The sequence below is a fragment of the Strigops habroptila genome, chromosome 17 (assembly GCF_004027225.2).
Source record: "Strigops habroptila isolate Jane chromosome 17, bStrHab1.2.pri, whole genome shotgun sequence".
NCBI classification, from domain to species: Eukaryota; Metazoa; Chordata; class Aves; order Psittaciformes; family Psittacidae; genus Strigops; species Strigops habroptila.
In genome coordinates this window covers 3,513,884-3,536,530 of record NC_044293.2, presented here as the reverse complement: position 1 = coordinate 3,536,530, position 22,647 = coordinate 3,513,884, and the positions used below count along the sequence as shown (strand labels likewise).

Genomic DNA, 22,647 nt, shown 5'->3' with positions numbered 1-22,647 from the left:
TTGCGCAGGGGCCCGGGGCGGCTTTGCCCCGGCCCCGCAAACCGCCCCGATCTCCCAGCCCTGAGCAGAGCCGGAGGGGAGGGGATCACGTTTTGGGGAGGAGGTGGTGATGCGGGGGGATGCAGTGATGCCTGGCGGTACCTTCGGCTTCCCCTCGGCATCACCCCGAGCCTGAGCTTTGCCTGGAAGTGTGGTGAGGGAGAGCGGAATAAGGCGAGTTCCCTTTTAAGTTTTCCCTTTTCCCTACGAAATATGGGACTTTTCTCCGTTCCCCGAACTTTCCTCGGTTTTGAAATAAATGTACGCCCGTGGCAGCGTGTTGTGGTTACTGGGAGCGGCGGGCAGGTCGGGTTTATCCCGTATTTATCCCGGGCAGAGCTTCCAGGACACGCATATCCTACAAAAAACAAAGGAAAACAATTATAGAAACGCCCTCCAAAGAAACAGGTAAGACAAAAACTACCGTTTGTTTAATTCCGATATAGAGAGGGGAAAGGGGGAGCATCACGAATAACTCGATCCTTGCTCGGAGCAGACGCAATCCCAGCGAGCAAAAGAGAACCGCTTGGAGGAATCACCTGCACCGGTGATTCCAGCCTGATTCCTCCCCGGCTTCCAGGTGCTAATCACCATCCGGATACTCCTCTTTTCCTTTCAAAGATGCACCAAAGCTGCGTTTGGCTCCTGTTTCCCCTCCGCCTGCATCTGCCCTAACGCCTCCCTGAGCTCCGTGTCGCAGCCAGAGCAGCCGCCGCTTTGCCTTTATCTTCCTGCCAGGGAAACGCTTTTAATTTCCAGGTAAATATAGGTATTTTAAATGTTATTTATTTTTTCCCCCTCTGGCGAGCTGCTGGTTTGGGAGCGCGGCGGAGGCTCCGCATTTCCAATGGGAAAGATGGAGTTTTCCTCGGGAAAATCCTGGAGGAGAGACTGTGCTTGCTCAGATGTTGGCTGCGCAGCCACCGCTGCACCAGCAATCCGGTGGCGTGTCGGTGTCTCCTTAGGTTATTTAATCCTCTTTTCCTACCTTTATTTTTAATTTGGTGTCATTGGCACTTTCAGGGCTTTTTTTTTTTGGATCATGGGACATGCCGTTTTGTGAGGAAAAATCTGTTTAATATATAAAATACAGATGGTTGCAACGTGTGCATTTGCTTCCTTTTCTTACTTTATGCTTTATGCTTCCCTTTATGCTTTTTATGAGTAAAATAACAAACATCACACCTTAAGGAGGGAAAAATACCCAATTCCCAACTGCCCGCCCAGCAAATGGCTGGTTATCTTTTACATGGTGTTTATAGATACTTCCAGAACAATTATTTTAACCAAAAAACTTTGGAAAATGCCATCCGTCTCCCTAAAAGTGATAATTCAGAAGGCAAAGCAACCTATTTCCCCCTAAAACCTTGGCGTGGTTTGAAGCATGGTAGAGAGCCAAGCGCAGGGTGCAGCAGGTCATTTCACATCGCTGTCTGGAAACGCTTCTCCTCTCTTTTCTTCTCTCATCACCTCCTTGGCCGTGGGCAGGGAGGTGATGGAAACTGTCTGGAAAACCTTTCCATTTGATGCTGTCCTTCTTCTGTGTCGCCCACCAAGTATTGTGTTCATTTTGCTCTGTGCTGATCGTCAGCCTCCCCCTGAGCTCACATTTCATCAGAAACTATTAAAAGTGATATAAAGGAGAAGCTTTAACGTGATATTTAAGTGATATTTTCTTTCTGACCATGTCTAAAGCTGCTGTTCATGGTGCTGTACCGATGCTCATCTCGGGGCTGATCGCACTCTGTTGCTGGGGTCCTGTGGTAATAGGGTTTGGCAGCAAAGTATTTAGAGAAGCACAAGGGAAATCCCTTTATTTTAGTGAGAGGGAATATTAGGAGCAAGTATAAAAATGTAATCATCTAAAATAATTGCACCTGAATGAAAAGAGATATTAAAAATCTTGTTTCTTTACATCGATGTGTGATTCCTTTTGATTATGCAAAGAATCGTTCATTCTCTCATTGTTCTTACTAAAGACAAAGGTGTGTAAAAATATTCTGTGCTGGAAAGAACTCGAAGAAAAAAGGCAGGAGAAAGTAAAAAGTAGAAGATGAAGTCACAAAAGTGACCAGAAGTTCTTGGGCAGAGATGTGCAAAAGCAACTTTTCCCTCCTCTGTGCCTTTACACTGCTCTTTGGCAAGGCATCTAGTGGATGTCAAGAAAATAGTGGTGCAGCCTGTGGGCACTGCCAGGCTCTGCCCTCCCAACATTCTCGAGGAGTGTGATCAGATGCTGTGTAACCAGGTATGTCCCACCACACCAAACATGCCAAAAGTCAGAGCTATAGCTGGGCCTGGGGCATTTGCACACCTATGCTGGTAATGTTTATACTCTGATGGTGGTTCCCAAGGAAGGAAGGATCCTGGGATTCAGGTGTAGGCACTGCATGTCCAGGAACAGGATCTGCAGCACAGAGTGCCCCAATGCAGGCAGTGCTGCAGATGATGAGGTCAGGGCAGGTAAAACCCACAAGTATCCTCACCTCAGTCCCCTCGCCAGGGCTGGGCTCATGGGACCCCTTTATCAGCAAGGTGCCACTGTTTCTCTGGGGCACAGAGGTGTGACAAAGAGCCTGTTCCCCTTTCTGCCACCAGCCTTATTACACTCAGGATGTGCTAGGGCTATGAGGAAGGGTCAGAATATGACTCCAACAACGCTCAAGTCTCTGCTGCCTCTCCCCTGCCGCTACAGGAACTTTCTTCTTCAGAAAGTATTTATGCTGGTCAACGAAAGCAAATCAAATCCACCCACCTATCTTCCCCTCTCTATGCTTCCAGGCACCTTGGCTAACATTTAAGATTCCAATCATATTTGAAATGAAAGCCACTGATGGCTAGCAACCTCAGTGAAAAATACATGCAGAATGTGAACCATACAACCCAAAGGAAGGACGTTGCGGTGGTATGCACCCAGTCTTGCAGTTAATGGGCGAAGGCTTTGGGAACAAGCTACTTATCCCAGAAACTTTGATGCAAACAAGGGCAAAAACCCCTGAGATTGAGACAGGAGAAGCAAACAGTCTCTACCTGCCACATCCCCTCACTCATCAGCCAGTCCTTTCCAAGCTGGAAGCAGTGCCCATTCGGCTGGTGGCAGGAGGCTGCGGTTTCCAGTTAGTCCAGGCAAGATTTTGGACATAGGTTATCATGTGTTTTGGAAGTGGAGAGGGTCCTGGGAAGTAGGAAGGGCTGGGGAGATATACTGTTTGCCTATTTCAGAGATTTTTCTCTTAGAATAAGTGAAATGAGGTTTTATTCTCGGGTCTTGACTCATTCAGTGACAAGTGCTGACTTTCTCCTGCTTTTCCCAAGAAGCTTAAGGAGTAGAGGAGAGATTGTGTAGAGCTGGTTCTTTTATAGTTATGTGTGTTTGGGAAATGCTGCGGTGGAAATAGCTTGCAGGAAATAATTGCTGGAAATAGAGACCTTGGTGGATTTCCTATTTTTCAAGAAATCCACTGATTATCATCAAAATTCTTATGTTTTCTTTTTCCAAATGAAATTGTTTCCTGTTAATTTATTTTAACACCCGAGTGGTTAATGTTTGCTGTTGATGTCATTAAAGAAAATCACAAACTGGTCTATAAAATCACTCCGTGAACCTTTGCTCTCTGTTCTGATTTCAAGTGTTTTCCTGTCTGCTGCCCTTAACATCACTGACTTACATGGGACTGGAAAGCAGTGCTGAGACCTACTTGCTTTCCTAAAAATACTCAATACTCTCTAGTTTGGAGTATGTTCTTGGCTTTGCTGTGACTGCTGGAACAAACCCTTAAGTGCTCCTATGACACGTAGAAAACCAGCCCTGTGGTGCTACCTGCAGCTGCCCGCTCTGCACTCATGATTATGCAAAGCTCTTGGTGAGCTGCTGGATGCTTCTTTAGCATCTGCTCTATCCAGGTTTTGGGCTCAGCATCACTTCTGTTCAGCACAGGCTTTTCTGTAAGGCAGGCTGCTCTAGCTCACCCTCACCAGCTGTCACCAGTGGAGGTTCACTGCCTTTACCCATCACTGTGGTTTTGTCCGTCTAGAACTCTTTCTCACACCACACAGGCAGTCACCAGAGTTGGTCCTATCTTCACATGTCTGCTTATTCTCCTGCAAAGGGCACTTAGGTTTGGGCAACAAACGTCAGATTTTGGGCAACATGCAAAATAATAATAATTAAAAAAAACATATTCTTTCTGCTATTATAATTTACTGTAGAACTGATCCCTGATGCTAATGATCAAATGCTTGGCTCGTTGGCAGTTTGGACGTTATAGCTTGTTCATGCCTATTTGAAGTATTCAATGACTGCAGGAGTTAGACATCATTTCATCTAGTTTACAGTCCTCATCTTTGTCTTTAGAGATGTAATGATGGAACATGGTTGATTTAATGTTTTTAACTGATAAACCAGGATGTTTCTGTCAGAGTCAGCAGCCTATGAGCTGTTCATACCTTTTGTGAGATGGTGGTGGGAAGCTGACATCAGTTACCTGCAAAAGAAACATGATGGTGGTTTCATTGCAGCAGCATTGCTCCTAAGTAGAACTGAAGGTGGTCTCAGCTTCTGCCCTTCCTGAATCTAAAATATCAAGCAGTAGAAAGAGTCAAGCAAGTAGATGTTGAGTTCTATTGGGTGGTGTACACAATTTCTGCCCCTCTGAAGGCAGCCTGTGCTCACGGTGAGTAACGCTGTGATAGCTGGAGCCGTGGGACTACATCAGGCAGGTTCTACTCCAGCTCAATCTCTCCTTGAACACTTACTGCAAAATTCAAGACCTATTTCTTATTTAAATTCCTCGCCTTCCTAATTTGAAAGACATCAAGTTTTGGCCTTTGCTTTTAAGCAGATGGATGCTCATCATTTGCTTGTATGGTCCCTTTTTGTGCCACCGTATCTGTTAGGTGCCGGGAAAATTTGCATTAGTATTGAGGCAGATCAAAAGATTTTCTTTCCACATATGCTGCAAATAATGTCTTTTTTTTTCCTGGGAGGAAAAAAGAAAGAAACTCCAAACCAAAACAGTCCTTTCCAAATGGTTTGTGACATCATCATGATCAGTGTTCATAAAAAAAACCCCTATACCTCCCCCAGATGCAACATCATATATATGGCTTCTAGTTTAGCATGGGTTTAGTATTTAAATGTTTCCTAAAAGTTCATTGTTTATTAAAACCCCTCAAATGGAACACACCACCCACCCAGAAAGATCACCCTCATTTCTGGGAGCTCTAAGAGGTAGTAGGATGACAGATAGGGAGGAAAGTGATCAATTAAGACATTAAGCATTTTGCACCACATGGACGCATCTGCATGTCAGCCAAATAATAAGGCCATCAGCTCATTTTCAGGGGGCTGTTGCCTACTTCAACTCAATGCTCAGATCAAAGAGAAAATGTCTGCTTGCATTTTCTAATCAGAAACGGGATGCTAATTTAGGTTCCTTAATGTGTGGTGATAAGAGACTTCTTCAATTAACTGAATTCTATAGCTCAGAAAATAAAAAAAGGGGGATACAAAGGGAGTCAGGCTGGAAAGGCAGAAGTTCTCATTAAATCAAAGGTCCAATATTCATTACCTCCAGCATCTGGGGCTAAACACTAAACATGGAGATCATCAAAGGGGGTTTAATGGGTTAAATTGAGAATATAATCTAATTAAAATATTAGATACGAGTAAATAGCTCTTTGATATTCATCTGAAGGTTTCATTAAAATAGGTACTTGAGGTTTGTATTAAGGGGGGATTATCACTTTTAAGCAGAAACAACAAGTTGAGTTTTCCCTAATCAGAAATGCTTCAAAGTGTTACCGTTTGGTTTAAAATATAAAAGTAGAAAAGCAGCAACTGGCAGAGCATGGTACCATTTACCCAGCCTAGCTCGATGGATCCTATCACAGGCATGCACGTTCTACAGTGAGGGGGCAAATGCTGTTCCCAAAGGCAAGGAGAAAGCAGGCTGAGGCAGAGGATGGTCCTGTTCCAGAAGTTGCAGTGGCCATTTGAAGATGTCTATTGCTGCACTTCGATATGCAAAACATTTTCCCTCCAAACTGACCCACGTTCCTCACATTGGGAGATGCTTCTTCCACCAGGTTTCCTCCAAAGATTCTGTATGTCACAAACTTGTGCCTGCAATGTCTAGCGGTGTCTGGGGTGGGTCAGGAGGGCTTTAAGGAAAGGAACATATCCTTCTCCCATCATGGAGAGATGCAGTATATTGAACATATTTTCTCATATTAAGTTGGAAGCCTGACTGGAGATGCTAACACACTTTCAGGAGGGCTGAGGCATTCTGAAGGACTGTAGGATCTAGGTGAAATTCCCCCAGGAATGTCTAAAATATACGACTTTTCCAGCAATATATTTCATACCTCTGATGCCTTTACTTCACTGTACAACTGCTGCAAAATCATCTTTCTGGTGATACATCCAGCCAATGATATGTGAACCCAGCAATGTGTTAAGTCTTACACATTTTTAGCTTTTTACCTTTAACTAAAGGCGCATCTAGAAAAAGAGAAAGCCATTTCATAGATATTCCCTCTTTTATTCCCCACCTTAGCTTCCCATTGTGAGCCTCCTTCAGGGAGACTCAAACCCTTTTTTTCCCCCCCCAAAGACTAATTCTCTCTCTCCTCCCATACAAAAGGGGACCTAATAAATTGGATAAAGCAATTACACGTAATCACAAGGTTGTTGGGGTTTGTGTGTGTGTGTGTGTGTGTGTGTGTGTGTGTGTGTGTGTGTGTGTGTGTGTGTGTGTTTGTGGTTTTTTCTTTCCCTTTTAACTAGCCTATTTCCTAAGATTTTAGTGTGTTTTCTTCAAAATTCCCTTGCTGTGTGCTCTAATCACATTTCATATGTTGACTTAATTCATCATTGACTAGGTTAAAGAAATGGAAGCATTGTAAGAAACCCATCTGTTTGTTGTTATTTTCATAGATTTAATCTGTTAAAAGCTGTTTCCTCTCCAACATGTAGCTCTCAATTATCCTTAGTTACTCAATGTATTTTCCAACTGTTTCTGGCTAATAACAGATTGTCTGCATCATCAGCCAGGGCTTGTTTTGAATTCTCTTGCCCCAGATGAAGCTTTGAAATCTGGGTCTTGATGTGACAACTATTCACTAACAGATAACAGAGTAACAGTTGAATAATTAGTATTGTATCATTACCCACTGCTGTGTTTGGTGCACTTCAAGAAGAGAAACATTGCTGGTAGTAAGATCATCAAATGAAACTGCTGTTTATTTTCAATGCTTTGTAGATATGCCCATATGTTTGAAATGCCTAAAAATGCTCCAGCTGTGACAAGCCAACAGCTGATTAGTCTGAAAGAATGGAATGGTAAATCACATGTGATGCTCATAGCTCATAACTAAATAGTTTAGACATCTTAGCCTTGAAGATATCTCTAGTAATTTCAAAAGGCTTGTAAGACATGAAGGTTTTTGAAAGCAGCTACAACTTGCTTCTCCTTCTGGTGTCTGTTTTGCAAAGTTTCCAAGGATGCAATTTGAGGCAGAATGTCTCCATTTAAAGTCTGTGGCAGAACTCTTTCTTCTTTCACCTTTTCCTCTGATTGTTTTGCTGTGAAGGTCTTTGGTCTAGGAATCTTCTTAGCATATTCCAGTGCCTAAAAAGATGAAAATTGGGGTAATTGATGAAGAGAAAACCTGACCAATATTTCCAAGGACATGTAGGTGTTTCTGTGTTATTATCTCTCCTACTTCCCAATCTTGTTTCTGATGGTGTTCAATACTAGATGCTTCAGTAGCTACTGCAAGAAACCTCTGGAGTGGGCAAAATAACCCACCTCAAGGTGGTTTGCTTTCTGACACCACTGGAGAACACCTTAAATACTGAAGCAGTGTTTTTCCTTTAAAAATGGATACCTGTAATAGGGTCAAACAGTACAGAATGATGCATGGAACCTGGAAGGCTCTTTGCAGAGGGAATGGAAACAGTATTAGAGAAATCCTGAAACTGAGAGCACCCCGGTTTAACATGGGACCTCCATAGTATTTCAAACCTTACATAAGTGGTTTATGTGAGGCTTGGAAATAAAGTAACTGAGGAATTAAACTGATATTAAATGCCAAAACTTGTTTCCTGAAGCCTGCAGTTCTCATTTGTCACCCTGGAAGAATACCTGTTAGCATGCAGGTGAGCTTTTCAGAACTGATGGATATTTACTGTTTCCAGATCTTTATTATTTCCTGCAATAGAGAAAAAGTGCTGCCTTTGCTTGTTTATGTGTGCCATTGTTGTGTAGTCAGTCGTTGCTCATTTGGGCTATTTTTGAAGGCAGGTGAAGGCTAAAGTGATGTTGTATGGGCTTGAAAAATAAGACCAATTACTGTAGCTATGCAACTGAAGTGAAAAGAGTTTGTGAGTGAGACTGACAGGCAGGTGGATAATAGACTAACAAGAGGATATCTGTGGTCCATTAGAAGAGTGCACTCTGCAGTAGTGAGGCCTCTACTGCTGATGTGAAGCGGAGCATGTGCTGCACTGGGTAATGTTCCTAGGGGGGTCCCACTCGCCTTTGTTCCCACTCTTTCCCCGGGAAAACATCACTAGCTGTTTAAGCCAAGTTGAGTGCTGGTAGCTGGATAGAGTACTGCTCTGTTTCCACTTGGTACACTCTCATGAAGAGCAAGGCAGATCCATGGACTGAAGACTGCTGTTGACAAAGAAAGCAGCAACTCTTGGCATACATCTACAGCCATAACAGAATAGATGAGCACTTGCCAGGATCCTGTAAGTCCTTAGAGTTGTTAAAAGGAAGATCAAAATGGAGAAACCATCTTAGCCTACAGTGAGTTAAATCTATGCTTTGCTTTTTCTTTGGGCAAAGCCCAGAATCCCTTCCTGCATGCATTTTAAAGGGATGCTGTTCTTACCTTCTGTCTTGACACTGAAGATACGACCTGGGGTTTTGGAGGTAACCTCTGAACTGAAGCAATGTTTTTCATATTGCGTTCCTTAATTTGCTTTGCATATTCCCTTTGTTGCTTCAACTTCTCTTTCTGACAAAAGCAGAAGCGTATGGTTAATGAAATGTTTCAGTGGATCCATCAATGAAACACTTTTCCACTGGACACTTCCATTTACACCTCTGTTGCTGTTTAACCTGGCTATGTTATTGATCATTTCTCAGCAGAACACAACAGGAAGTCATGATAAATGGCACAGCTTGTTTAGTCACTCTTCATTTTTAAGAGCTTTTCCTTGGACCTTATTGAGGATAGAGCTCAATAGAAATGTGACAGGTTTAAACATTCTTTCTTCTGAATGTTTAAATCTGTTCAGTTCTAAAATGGCTGTGCTAATTTCTGTCAGCTTTTGCAATGACTTTTAAAACCTCTGTACTTACTTTTATAGGCCCTGAATGACACACTTCATTTACTTAACTGGTATTCGGTGTCTTTATATTTCCAGCAATTCATTACTCTCAAATTCAGCAATATGCTCTACCTTGCCCCTGTTACTAGCCTATGTCAATTATTTCCTTCCAATGCAGTGCTACCCCAATGTCATGCCACATTCCAGAAGTCTTATGATGGTGTTAAAAACGCAGAGTCTTGGGCTATGCACCACTCTGTCCATTCCAGTTTCAGATCTCTAATCTGTTTCGTTTGTGGCAAAGAGGAAGAAAATACAGGGACTTCTCAATGACTCCAAAGGGATGATCATTCTACTATTATTCCCTCCTGCTGTCCTACAATGTTTCTGTAAAGAATACCATATAAAGCACCTGTTGTTACATTAATAGCATCTCAAGGCATGCAGGATGGAGTTTGCAGCACCTTAGATGTACAGCTGCCACCAGACCCTCATTACCAGCAGAGAACAGGCCAAGAGATACCAATTGTTCAGATATTTCTTCTGAAAAATCTGTTTCCATTTCAAGAGGGTAATGCACTTCCAGCTATTTCATTCTTGTCTTTACACAACTTCTTTTACTTCCACTTTGAAGGTTAGGCAAACCTTCTACACTGGGAATGAGACTGCAACTCAGTCATGTGCAATTAGCCTTGTTGAATTCTGTTGACTACTCGTTGTTTCTGGAACTTCAGAATTAGAGAGTTAAAATTACCCACAATACAGCCCTCTTTCCTTCTATCTGAATGTCCCTTTAGGATCTCAAGCTAGACTTATAGTCAAGGATATAAAGTACCAGACAAATCTAAGTTGCTTCTCAGCAGTGATTTCTTTGCCATTCTCCCCTCCTTGCACAACTGAAAAGCGAATCATATAATAGGGACTGCTTACTTTTTCTTTGATTGCCTCATAGTCAGGTCCAAGGCCTCCAAGCTTCACATTCAGATTTATGTAGGCTTTTGAGCTACATGGCTAGAAAACAGAGCAGTGGCAGGTTTTCCATTGTGTGATTTCACAAAGAGCATAATTACAGCAAGGTTTGTAGTGGACACCCAAGAAAAGAGCAGAATTCAACTTGCAGCTTCAGTCTTACCTCTGGCATGTCTCATTTTAAGGATTGTAAATGACCCAAATGATTGAGTTAATCGCACAAGTCAAATTACACTGTATTTCCTTTGAATCTAGGCAGGTAATTGCCAATCATGCAAATCACAAAGCAATAACTTTCTCAGTCAAAAAATGATCTTTTATGAGCTTTATTTTTATACAGCTTGAAGTGACCCATTTGAGCTTTATTAGAATGAAACTGCAAAGAAACTGTTACAAAGAAAAGCAGATAAAAGTACCCAATTTTGGTAGTAAAAACTAGGCAACTGTTATTAGTAATAGTAACCTTCCTTTGTTCTCAAAACTGCAATGGGAAATTGTTCACTGAGAGTTGAAAAACACATGCCTTGCAGCACAGCAAAAGCTTTACAAGTGCATAGGGAAGACAGAAGGTGAGTGATGGATGGTGCTGTTTCAATACTTCGTGACATTACTATAAAGACCTCAATACTGCCAGAATCTTTTTAATCTCTTTCAAGAACACTAGATTAACTTTTAGAAGTGGACTAAAAACTTGTCAGTGGAAACTCATTGTGACCAGGTCTGTAGTAATTCCAATCCCAGAGTAATGCAGAAACAGCAAGGAATCTCTATATGCAAATAAAATGTGCATTTCTTCAAAGGCACATTCAAGTTTAACTCAGCTGCAGAGAAACTAATTCTATGTACTATTTGATGTTGTTTTGTGTGCCCATTATCCCTATTCTTTTGTCATATACTTACACATAACTTTTAAGGTAGTGGGAAGAGTTAATCTTTCAGCTGTCAACAACAATATCAGTTTTCTCACTCACTTCAAATGAGTATGACTGGATTTGTTTATTAGGAAAAGCCATGTATTTCTGTGAGACCTAAACAGTCTTACTCTTGTAGCATTCCCCACATATAAAGCGTGAGAAAGCTACTGAAAATACAGGACAGAAACAATAGTTTGAACTCAGGGGAACAGAAAGGGAAGGAAATCTGCCCTTCAGTTACTATCATAATCCAGCTAATTCTTCTCAAAAGCATTCAAGCAGCAATACACAAACTGCCTTCTAGATGAAACACATGAGTAATTATTCCAGCTTAGTTTGTCTGTCCTGAGACTTGGAGCTAACTTCTTAAACATTTAATTTGTCATGGACACACAGGGATATCTTTATGCTTTTCCACTGTGTCTGTGTTAACTGGTTGCTGAATGAAACTGGACACACAGAAAAGACAAAAAGAACCAAGTTTTAATAAGGACCAAAATGGGATCATCAGGAGACTTGTAATAATGTTTATGCCGTTAGCTTTACAAATCCTCTAAGTTTGTTGTTGTTCACTTTGATTCCCTTGGAAACCAGGAGATTTGAGTTGGATAGCAAATGAGCGTGACCAGGATAATGGTTTGCTCAGATCTGAGGCCCGGCTACCTGCTGCTTTATATAAATAGCTTTATTCTAAATCATTTTATCACTGGATAACTTAAAGGACAAGCACTGCTCTGTGTGTTCTTAGAGCTAATCAAGACGGAAAGTGACATAGGGAGAGGTGGTGGTAAACTGTCTTGCTCTTTAGACTAAAATGATTTTAGTGTCTGTTTCCACCTTTGTTCCTTGGTTTTTAATGCTCTGAGCAAATCAGTGTCTGTCAGTGTGCTTTTTGTAACATGAAATATTTCAGTCCCCATTCCTTTTTTCAGGTTTTTGGATTATTAAGGGAAAAAATCAATCAGAGGGGAAATAGAAATGTAAAGCCATTCAATCCACACCTATTTGCTTACCTTCTTGCTGACTTTGGGCTGGTTTTGCTTTTCCATTTGCATGAGATACCCTTCTGAGTTGCTCTGGGTTTTTTTCACTTGATTTCCTTCACCACTCTCTGGATCTACCTCTGAAACACTTTCTACCTGTGGGTTTATGGGTGGAAGTAGGTTGAAGAAGTGCCTGTCAGCTAAGTGAGCTTCTGTCAAATGAGTGTGTTCTTGGTGATGTCGCTCTATCGTTGGTGCAAACTGGGAGGTTGTACAAGGGGCTGTTGGTGAACTGAGAATGGAAGATTGAGGTGGCCTAAAAAATAGAGGGGGAAGAGTAAGAATCTTTATCTGTATATAGCAGGTAGCTCAACAAGCAATCTGTACATGGAGTGATCCTTGTATTCTGGGAACATGAAGATGAAAAGATAGGTATTTCATAATGACCGACAGTGCCTAATGGGATGACAAGACATCTTCTGACAAGGGCATGTAGGGATAGGACAAGGGGCAATGGCTTTAAACTGACAGAAGGGAGATTTAAATAAGATATTAGGAAGAAGTTCTTCCCTGTGGGGGTGGCATATAATTTTATACTATGGACTTTAAAACATTTACGTGTCCATTGCTGTTTTTTCTGGACATCATAATGTTATGAAAATACTGTTTTAACACTTATATCCTTACCCTAAACTACTGATAACAGTTCTGATACCTTTTCTCCACACAATTGCAATCCTGAAGTGAATCTTGATCCTTCACCAATTCTTGAAAATTAGCATTAAAAGTAGATGAAATAGTCCTCTGGTTTGGATGTGTTTGACCACTGGTACTGTTATCTCTTGCAAAAAGCTGCACAGTGGCATGGTTGTATAGATGTTGCTGGCCATGTGGAAGTCCATTTGGAGTATTATGCTGATGTTTCCAGTTCTCCTTGCTGGTATAGGCTGGAGATATAACCTCTGCTGGATTAAATGTATGTAATTTTGGATGAAAAGGATAAGTAGAGGTGGTAAAATCCTGATTGACAAGATGTCTTGAATGTGGGAAATTATTTAAGCAAGTATCTGAATTTGCTGCTGTATTAATGTCAGGGCCAACAGAAGAACTTGGATACAGGCACTCCTGCAGTGTGCTGCTGTCATCTTGCTCCACTGCCTGCATGGGAGCAGTCTGAGATCCTGATACTTGGTGGTGCCAGGGCCTCAGTTCTGCTGGTCTTCCTGGTGGTTGCTGGCTGTCATTCCTTGGCATAGTTCTCCCTTTGAGTCTCTGGTTGGATTTTATGTTATTTCTCTGGGAGGACTTCTGTGGGTGAATCTAAAACAAGTTATCAAAAGTGAGGTGAATTTCAGTGGTTGCTATTCTGTGCATTCATTAAGATCAATAATATACAAGTATATGGGTAAATTTGTCGGTCACAGTGCCTTGCATGTAGCTGTATTTTAAAACTCATCAAATTAGCTGATTAAGTGATGTTTTGACTAGATTATATCATGTTCTATGGTTTTAATTCAGTACAACATTCTTATTTTAGACTGACAGATGTCAATGATTGAAATGATTTAATTTCTAATCCAAAACCTCTTCCCTGCTGTGTATCGTGCAAAACATTATCTAAATGATAAGAAACAATGTAAGAATTTAAGCACACCAGGACTACTGTTTTGAGCTAAACTGACATACTCTAAATCTGGAGTTTATTTAAGATTTGTCATGTTCCAATTACAGCATCAGGTGTTGCCCATTTTGAGGAAAGACATGGCTTTCCTTCTAGGGAATATACAAATCCATTCTCAGTCCTTTTAATCTTTGTCAGTGCTAAAATCCTCCATTTCATCCTCCTGGCTCTCTCTAGGGTTCTTTTGTTAGCAACACTTGCAACCACTACATAGCATATGCACTCAGAGTAACTACTTAATGGTGGTATTAAATCCGCATACAGACCAGAATGTTTTGGTGAAAGCCAAAAAAAAGCAGCACTGGGGAATCCTGACTCCTGGTGCCAAGATGATGATTTGTTAGCTCGACCTCTGCTGTAACGATTAATGTTCTGGCATACTGTGCCGCTGGTGGAAAGCATCAACTGCTGCCAAACTGGGACCAGGCCAATGTTTTCCCATTTAAACAGAATGAGCAGCCCTTTAAAATCCCTCCTTCATTCTGAGATCCCATATATAAAGCACGTCTCTCTCAGCAGACAACAGCATAAAATCTTGTTTGTCTTTTACAGAAGTGTAGCTTCCAGCCTTAAGAGAGGGGAATTTAAGCAGCCAGCCTAATTTACTTCAAATGCATGTAATACAAAGAGGGTAACTAGGTTTGCCAATAATAATCCCAGTTGGCTTGAAGTTCTAGTTCTGAAGTTCTTGGTTTTTCATCAGTGATGATAACCTGGTTTCTTTTATTTTTCCAAAAACTACCCCATTGCATTGGTTTGAAAGGCCAGCATAAAGTACATCTATAGACTTGCGCATACAGAGGAGGTCAGTGCAACTTCTTCTACAGGTAACATTTTCTGTTTTATGGTAACTCTTCATGTTCATGAGGATTTTAGGGGAAAATTTATGCAGCAGTAGTTAAGTTCGAGCTCAGAATCCTCATGAACCATCAAACACAGCCATGTACTAGCTTTTACATTATTATCAACCAAGTAATGTTATAAATAGATAAGATTCTTTGAGCTGAGAATTTCTTGGAATTTGGAATCTATTTTGATTTTAAGTAATTCAGGATATAAAGCAGCATATGCATTAAATTTTAGCAATTATGTACTGACATATATCAAAGGATTTATTGTCAGTAATTGGCACTTTGGAAGTAACAAGATTATAGCTTTAAACATTCAAACTTCAATGCTTTTACATATATATTATCATGTTATATTGAAACGGAACCTTGAGCTGCTGTACTTTCAGGTGCCATTTGTCTTCAGGCTCGATTTTCACAGTCTGGAATGGTAGAACTCTCCGAACTGGTTCCTCTTCAACAGCTTTATGATCGAAAGCCTGAAAAACCAAGGATGGTTATGGCTACAGCCCAACCAGATGAAAGGATTTAAAAGTCTTGGGGAAAGAATGAGAAACAATTTGCCTCCTATTAAAGCCAAAATGCAAAAGTTAGAATAGAAAACAAGAAAATGAAAGGCAAAAAGAGAAAATTAAAAAGGAAGCAAAACCCCAATTAACAGTGCTGTGGTAGTAGGGAATATTCCTTCTACTTCTTAAAAGAAGAGAGAAAAATAAGATTGCAGGAAGTATGAGCACAGAAACCCAAGTGTAACTCTCAAGTGTCTGGGCTTCTTCCCATTTATAGGACAGACAGTGAATGTTCCTAGTGACAGAAAAGAGACCAGACAATCATCATGGTCCAAGCAATCAGCCGGTGTACCAAGATACTGATGAATGATGTATGCCATAGCAAAGTCTTCAACAATAGTCATGCATACAAGGATGGCAAAACACAGTAATGTAGGAAGAAAAGTACAAGGAATAGCTGCACAAATGGAACATCTAATACACATAGCCTGGCAACCATATCAAACAGCTTGTGCACGATAGCAAGACACTGGCTAACACAGGAGAACTTGCACTGAGGAGATATTTGTGGCCAAGATACTTATTACCTGAAAAATCATACGGGTGAAATCAGTGTGAAGGAAGTGTTAAATCCTTCTGGGGATCTGAGCCTCTCGTCTTTGGGGGTGAGAGATTAGGACAAAAGGAAAAAACCCTAACCTAGTAGTTAGGGTTTATTGCTGAGTTTTCTTGTTGCTCCAAATGGCAATGCAGATTCTATTAGTTGTGACCAGAAAAGTTTGCATATTAGAAGTTACCACACAGCCTTCCCAAACCTGTGGATACATACGGCTTTGCAGGCAGTAAGATGTTTTTGGTGGAACCAACTGACTCACTGTACTGATAGTTTACTAGGCAGGTAAAGCATACTTCTACATTATCTCTTTGAAAGAGGAACAGGACACAACCTCTGCCAGCATTTTTTGTGAACTATTCTATTAATACCAATCAAATTGAGAAAATGATCAAATGAAATTGCATTTTGAGAATCATAAGCTGTGTAATGCCTATTCTGTTAAATTGAGGCCCATAATTGCTTCTCTACTGAAAAGATACAACAAAGACAGCAATCATGGCATGTCATTATCCCAGACTAGAAAACCAGCCTTTGCAGTGAGGACTTCAAAGGCTTGTGGTTCTCGAATTGCATTTGGCTGCTATTGTTGAAGCGCAGGCAATCTTGATTAGGTGTTTACACTGAGGTAAGGCGCAGTGCACAGAGAGTCTGAGTGCCTTGGTCTAGAGCCATTAAAAAATTGTACATTATGTTCCTTGCTTTGAAGTAAGGGGCTTGTAGGTAGGAAAGCAACTCATAGTGAGTACAGCTGAGCTAGATTGGGCCACTACTTCTCTCTCTTTCTCCCTCTCTCTCTCTCAAAGAAACTCATCATCGGGTTCTTAAAGAATCAGGCAACACTGCAAAGAACTTGATGCTTTATAAAATGCTAGATGAGTTAGTAAATATACAGATCAACACACATTTATGGTATGTTTTGGTACATACAGCCTGCTGTCTGTATGCACAGGGATTACAGCTGTAAGTCTGGCGAGAATGAGGCTGCAATGTTATGTCAGTTGAAGAAAGCTGTATGCAAAGTACTTACTTCAGTGTAAACACTACTTTTGCTCTGGTCAACAAGATGCTTCCATCAGGCCTTTTTTCACCCCCTCCAGCAGGATGGAGCAATGGATGTCTCAGTTAAGAACAAGAGAGATAAATACTTTTTCCTATGCCTATCCACAGCAAATACAACAGTAGCTGACAGTAGGTGGTGATGTTGTTGTGAATGTATCAAGGAAAGAAACACACCTTTTTACATGCATGCTGCCTGGCTCCTGCTATGTCACAGCTTTGCTGACCCTGTGGCTGCTTCAGCAATGTAATCTTAGAACATAGCCCTGATTTTAACAGACTTCTTTTTCCTATTACATATCTTTGAACAGTGTCTACACAATCGAGTCCTGATCCCTGGCTCCAATACTTACATAGGAATCATTTTCAGAATTCCCCAAATAGTAAACATAATCATATCAACACAGCTTTAATTAGCATCAATCTACAGTAATTATTTTTACCATCCTCCAAATTATAACTGAAAAAACCCCAAGTGCTCTTAATAGCTCTGCTAGAATAAAGCTTGTCCACCCTTACGCTCATTGTAATGTAGTCAGCAGATGCCCTCTAATGTTGTGTCAACTGTTCATTAGCCTTGGAAAGCAGCAGTGTCACTTGAAGCAGAAAGTCTCTGTAGTTTTGCAAGTTAAGATATGCTACAACTCGTGGAGTGATTCAGTGACTCCCACCTTCCCATTATGCATAATAAGTAGCAAGTAAAAGCAACAAACTCATGTATAATCGTTCATTAGGAACTGTAATTACATTTCCACTTAATCCTTAATAGAAGTTGTCTGACATTTTGCAGTCAATCATAAGAAAGCTAGGCTTTTCAAGTCTAAGTACTGTACATGATTTGTACCTGGTGAGTGATTTCAAATACAAGACTTGGTCTGGCTGAGAAAGCAAATAAGGGGAAAAGCATTGTCTGACTCCCCAGATCCAACAGGTATTTCTTGAATATTCCTGCATGTGTGACCCTAAATGCCAGTGATAAGCAAGAATGTGCATGGCCTTTGGAAGCAGTGTGACCATGATGTGTTTTCTGGTTCTTAAATTCAATTGTAACTTCATATACACTTTTTGTTATGATCAATGCATGTAGAAAAACACTAATACAATTTCTTCAGCCAAATGGAGACATCTGCAACTCTAACTGTTCTGTGATTCTGTTATTCTATGATTTCTCTAACATAAGATTGAAAACTAGTGAGAGATCTCTGTGACCTGCTTCATGGCCAAGAATATATGTAGCTTAAGAAGGCTTGTATCAAGGCCATCACTGGGGTTGTGAGTGACTGAGGACTTGTCAATTACTCCATTAAGGGCAAATAAGATTCTCACTGGAAGTCTTAAGTTATCAGTTGCATGATAGATTGAAAATCTACTTCATTCCTCTACAAACCCGATCATGCAACTACTCCCTTTCAACACTAGACAGTGCTCAGTTTATACCAATTATAAACCGTGTAAAAGTTACCTACCTGCTTTTGAAGAACTTCTTGCTTTTTAGTGTGTAACTGAAGATACGAATTCTTCTCTGAACGTAATCCTAAAGTCCGCTTATTGTTTGCCACAAAGTCTTTTTTTGCTCTTTGTGGTCGACTGTCTTGAATCTGAAGAGGAAAAGCATTGCCATATGTCCTGGGACTATCTTTGAAATGACAGTTGTCTGCAGGTTCTTTCTCTTTGGCATGTAGCCTAAAGGGTTCATTGCTGACCACAGCATTTGACTCATGAAAGCTTAGTGATTTTGTACCAAATTCTGACAATGAATCTTGTGATTTTGCCTCCTGTTGATTCTTTTCTTCTGGAGACCCATTGGAATGGAGGTAAAATGAATCTTGTGAGAAGTCCATACTGCTTCCTTCAGCAACACGACATAGGTCTGAAAACTCTGCTACATCCTTTGCGTTCTTCCAATTAGGATTGTATCTTGAGCTGAAATACGTGTCCACAGACTGTTGCTTCCTATTTAAAAGAGAAACACAAATTTATTTACGTATAAATTGTACAAATTCTATATTATTTCAGGGTGCAATTCGAGAAACCAAATATCCTGCAAATATGCTCAGGTGAATTCTTTCAGTGCCTACAGCATGGTCGGTTGTGGGAGAAGGTTGGAACAGTTCTATCCAAAAATTCTTTAGTAGAAAACTAGGTAGGACCCCCTCTTCATTTGTAATCTTCATTATCAGTGAATGATAAATTGGCCCAACATTCAGATCACAGTAGAACGCAATAGAATGCACAGATAAATTAGAGAATCAGCTAAAAGATGAAATGACATATTGTGCTGCTTCCGTGGTTTCCTTTAAAATTATGTAGCCTACAAAAGCATGAATATGTGTTGCTCATTCTTCAAAGACTCTGAAGTGTGAAATAAGTGATATCTATTATCTATTATTTATTATTTATAAGATTGTTAGTATTTATTATTTATGAAAGTGATATATTCCTGGTAAAATCTCTTTCTCAAATGTCAGTTTGAGACTTTCTAAGCAAGAACAGCCTTCAGCTCTGAATTTTTGTTCTCTTCTTATTCCTATGAAACATCATGATGTTTCAATAAGAAAACTGCCTAGAAAAGACTTAAAGTAACTTCTCTTTTAAAAGCAGGCTGTAATTGAGATAAATATACATACAAATTGGCTTCCAGAAGACGTGCAGGCAGTAGCAGGCGTAAGGAGCATGGGAGGGAAAGAGCTTTTAACACTGTTTTTCTTTAACTGGGCTGGTGGTATAGTCCTGGTTTCTTGGGCACTGGTAAATGGTGAGCCTTTCAGAGTGATATTTATAGGCACTGAAACCTGGTTGACTCTTTAGAAGCTGTTAAATGTACTGATCTGCTGGATTTTCCAAACTGTGGCATAGATAGTTATGTTAACATTTCCATAAATCGTTTATTCATCCTTTCTGAATTAGTTACATGCTTATGCCCATATTTCAAGAGGCTTCTAATAATAAACCAATCTGTTTCTCTAGCAATGCTTTTCATTTCAGGCAAACATTGGTGCCGTGGTATCCTCCGAACTGGAGATTAGATGGTTTACACTGGTGAAAACATTATTATTCCTAGTTGTCATACACCACAGGTAAAGAGAAATAGGTGACCATATTTTGAAATGAGTACAGAAGTATGTGATATAATTGCAATGATTCAAGTAACAGTATAATGCTAAAGAGTTCTATTGTGCCGAAATGTGTGCACAGCAGCTCAATTGTATTATGCAGGCCAGGTCACCGCACGGGAACAAAATGAGTGTGAAGAGCTCCTTCATCTCTAATCATCTGCACACAAAAAGTGCACCTTTTATTCCTCCCCCCAACTTGATATAAAGGTTAGATGGACTCTGTATTCGTGAACAAAAGTGTTGTATGTAGACAACAGATGCAGCGGTTCCTCTTCAAATTCCGAGGTTAGTAATGGATGTAGAGAGGGGGTTTCATATGTATATGCTGTGATATTTGCTCCAGTTAATGGACTGTATTTGAGTACTTACTAGGCTAAGTTCAAACAAAATAAAATCAAATTTCCATTTAATGAAGAGCCTCACATTCAGCATAGTATTCAGTCAAAAAAATTACTAAAAATTAGAGCATGTTTCTAGCACAATTAACATCATTTGCACTCACAATAAAATATTCAATAACTGGCCATTTTGCCTGTTGAGGAGGTGAATAAAAGCATGCTATTAATCATTTAGCCTTCATTTGTTTGCCATTTTATTTTAAGTAGACAATTAAATTGAAACTGCACATTACTATTACTTCAGGTTTAATTTAATCCCTTCAAACTTGAGAATTATTCCCAATTTATTCAGTGTTAAACCTTTTATGCATATGACAGCAGACTAAATTGTATTTGATGTACCAAGTGAGTATTTTCTAAACAATATTTAAAGGTGACAATAGCCCTGGAAATGTTCATTTTAGATTTACACAGCTATAAGGACAAAAATGCACTTGTGCAACCCACCAATTTCTGCCTAACAGGAAGCAGCTTGGTTTGCTCAGCACAGGTCTTTCTATATGCAAAGAAAAGAGGTACTGGTTCTTGATTTCTCTATTGGCAAAGCCTGCCAAAGCCTGCTGGGTGTTCTGGAAGGCAGCAGGGAGACTCTCATTTGTTACTCTAAGTTAATAACAAGGACCCTATACAGCAAATGCACCACTTATTGCTGTAAAAATCTACCTTAAACTATTAGTGGTATCAAAGCTAATAGAGTATAAACAGTTTATGAAAAAGAAAACAAAAGAACACAATTTTAGCTGAAAAATTTAGGTAAAAGGAATTTTACATGTTCTTTTTTAACTTTATACCATCTTTGACATGTAAGCTATCAGCAAGCGTGTGTGATAGCAAAACCACACTTTCTTCTTAAATTAGCAAGAGGGTTCCTTTTCATTTGATTGCATTTAAGTGTTCCTAAATCATCTATCCCACCAGACACTTACATGTCACAGTGTGGGAATGCGTGTGACACTGCCACAGTGCGTGGCAGTGATTTGTGAGGAAATGTACACTAGTCAGTTTCAGTGCATACAGTGGGATGCACACGAATGAGACCCATCCCTTCAAAGCTATAGGGTGAGTTTCACTTTAGTACACGGGCAACTGTTAAGGTGTGGAAATGCAGAATACGATTTCTAATCTTTCAGGGTGTTTATCACACCAGTTTACCCTCCGGAGGCCTTTTACACCCAGATGGACATCTGTATCCACTGCTCCCATCATGGATCAGAGATTGGGGGTGGCGCACACCCTGCAGCCCGAAGAGGAAAGCCCAGCACCAAGAGAGGAAAGCCCAGCACCAGCAAGGAACCTTTTGTTTGAACTGCCTCCCCGTGAGCAGCCTCCACAGCCTGCCCTGGGCCCCTAACCCTGGTGCCAGGAGCCTCTCTCCGGCTTGAAGGCAGGCCTGCAGCCCCCCAGTTCCCTCACCCCAGTCCCCCCAGTTCCCTCTCCCCCATCCCATTACCCTTATGGGTCTCAGCTCTGCCTCAGGGCCTCGTCCCTAAGCCCGGCCCGCTGCCTACCGCTCCGTCGCGTCTCGCCGTTGCCATGGCCACACTGGAGGACGCGCAGCATCCACCAAGACCGCGGGGAGGGGGGGGAGCTACAGGACGAAGCCACTTTAAAGTGAAATGAGATATATTATATTATATATAATCGCAGCCACTTCACGGGCATGTGTTTAATTCGGTGTTCAAAACCGGTGTTCAGCATCTTGCTTCCAGTGAGGAATGATCACCTCTAGTGGGAAAAATAAACACAGGTCTCTGCTGTAATGTGAATTTCCTTTATTTGAGGAGTCCAGTTTTATCTTTCCCACATAGAAAAGGTGATAGGGTGAAGGGTGATGAATTAGTTACATGCTTAGGTGATGAAAAGGTGATGCTGTGCAGATTTAAAGTCTCCTCGATTCTCCTAGATTGCCTGCTGGAAGGTGAGTGACTTTGTCCCTGGATTTGGGGAGTCCCATGTTGTAACGTCATGCATCATCTCCATGTTTGCCAACCCAAGTTTGAAGACTTCCATAGCCTCAGTGACACCCCTGGAAGTTTAGGTGATGTGGGAGTACAAGTGTAGCACCCAGATGTTCTGGTTTCAGAGCCCCTTGAAGACTGGCACTGGTGCAGTCTCGCACCGCACAGAGTGATGCTATCATTGTACAAGTGAGAAACCAAAGCAGGAGTCCTACCA

At 40.8% G+C, this 22,647-nt stretch overlaps 1 protein-coding gene across 1 annotated transcript; it reads right to left on the bottom strand.

The window, feature by feature from the left end:
- Positions 1-7,457: 7,457 nt before the first annotated feature.
- Positions 7,458-19,041, bottom strand: JHY (junctional cadherin complex regulator). The gene is made up of 8 exons (XM_030505238.1): positions 19,037-19,041; positions 18,425-18,911; positions 15,146-15,256; positions 12,964-13,568; positions 12,279-12,564; positions 10,313-10,393; positions 8,941-9,066; positions 7,458-7,670 (listed from the first exon to the last, which is right to left on the bottom strand). The coding sequence occupies exons 1-8, from the start codon at positions 19,039-19,041 to the stop codon at positions 7,458-7,460; spliced, it is 1,914 nt and encodes a 637-aa protein (XP_030361098.1).
- Between the last annotated feature and the right edge of the window lie 3,606 nt (positions 19,042-22,647).

What these genes read in the sequence shown, in the direction of transcription:
- JHY (XM_030505238.1), bottom strand. An exon ending in AAGAAGTTCTTCAAAAGCAG is followed by an intron (nt 15,257 to 18,424) that starts GTAGGTAACTTT and finishes TTGGTTTTTCAG; the next exon opens with GCTTTCGATCATAAAGCTGT. An exon ending in CTTCAGTGTCAAGACAGAAG is followed by an intron (nt 7,671 to 8,940) that starts GTAAGAACAGCA and finishes TCATCTTTTTAG; the next exon opens with GCACTGGAATATGCTAAGAA.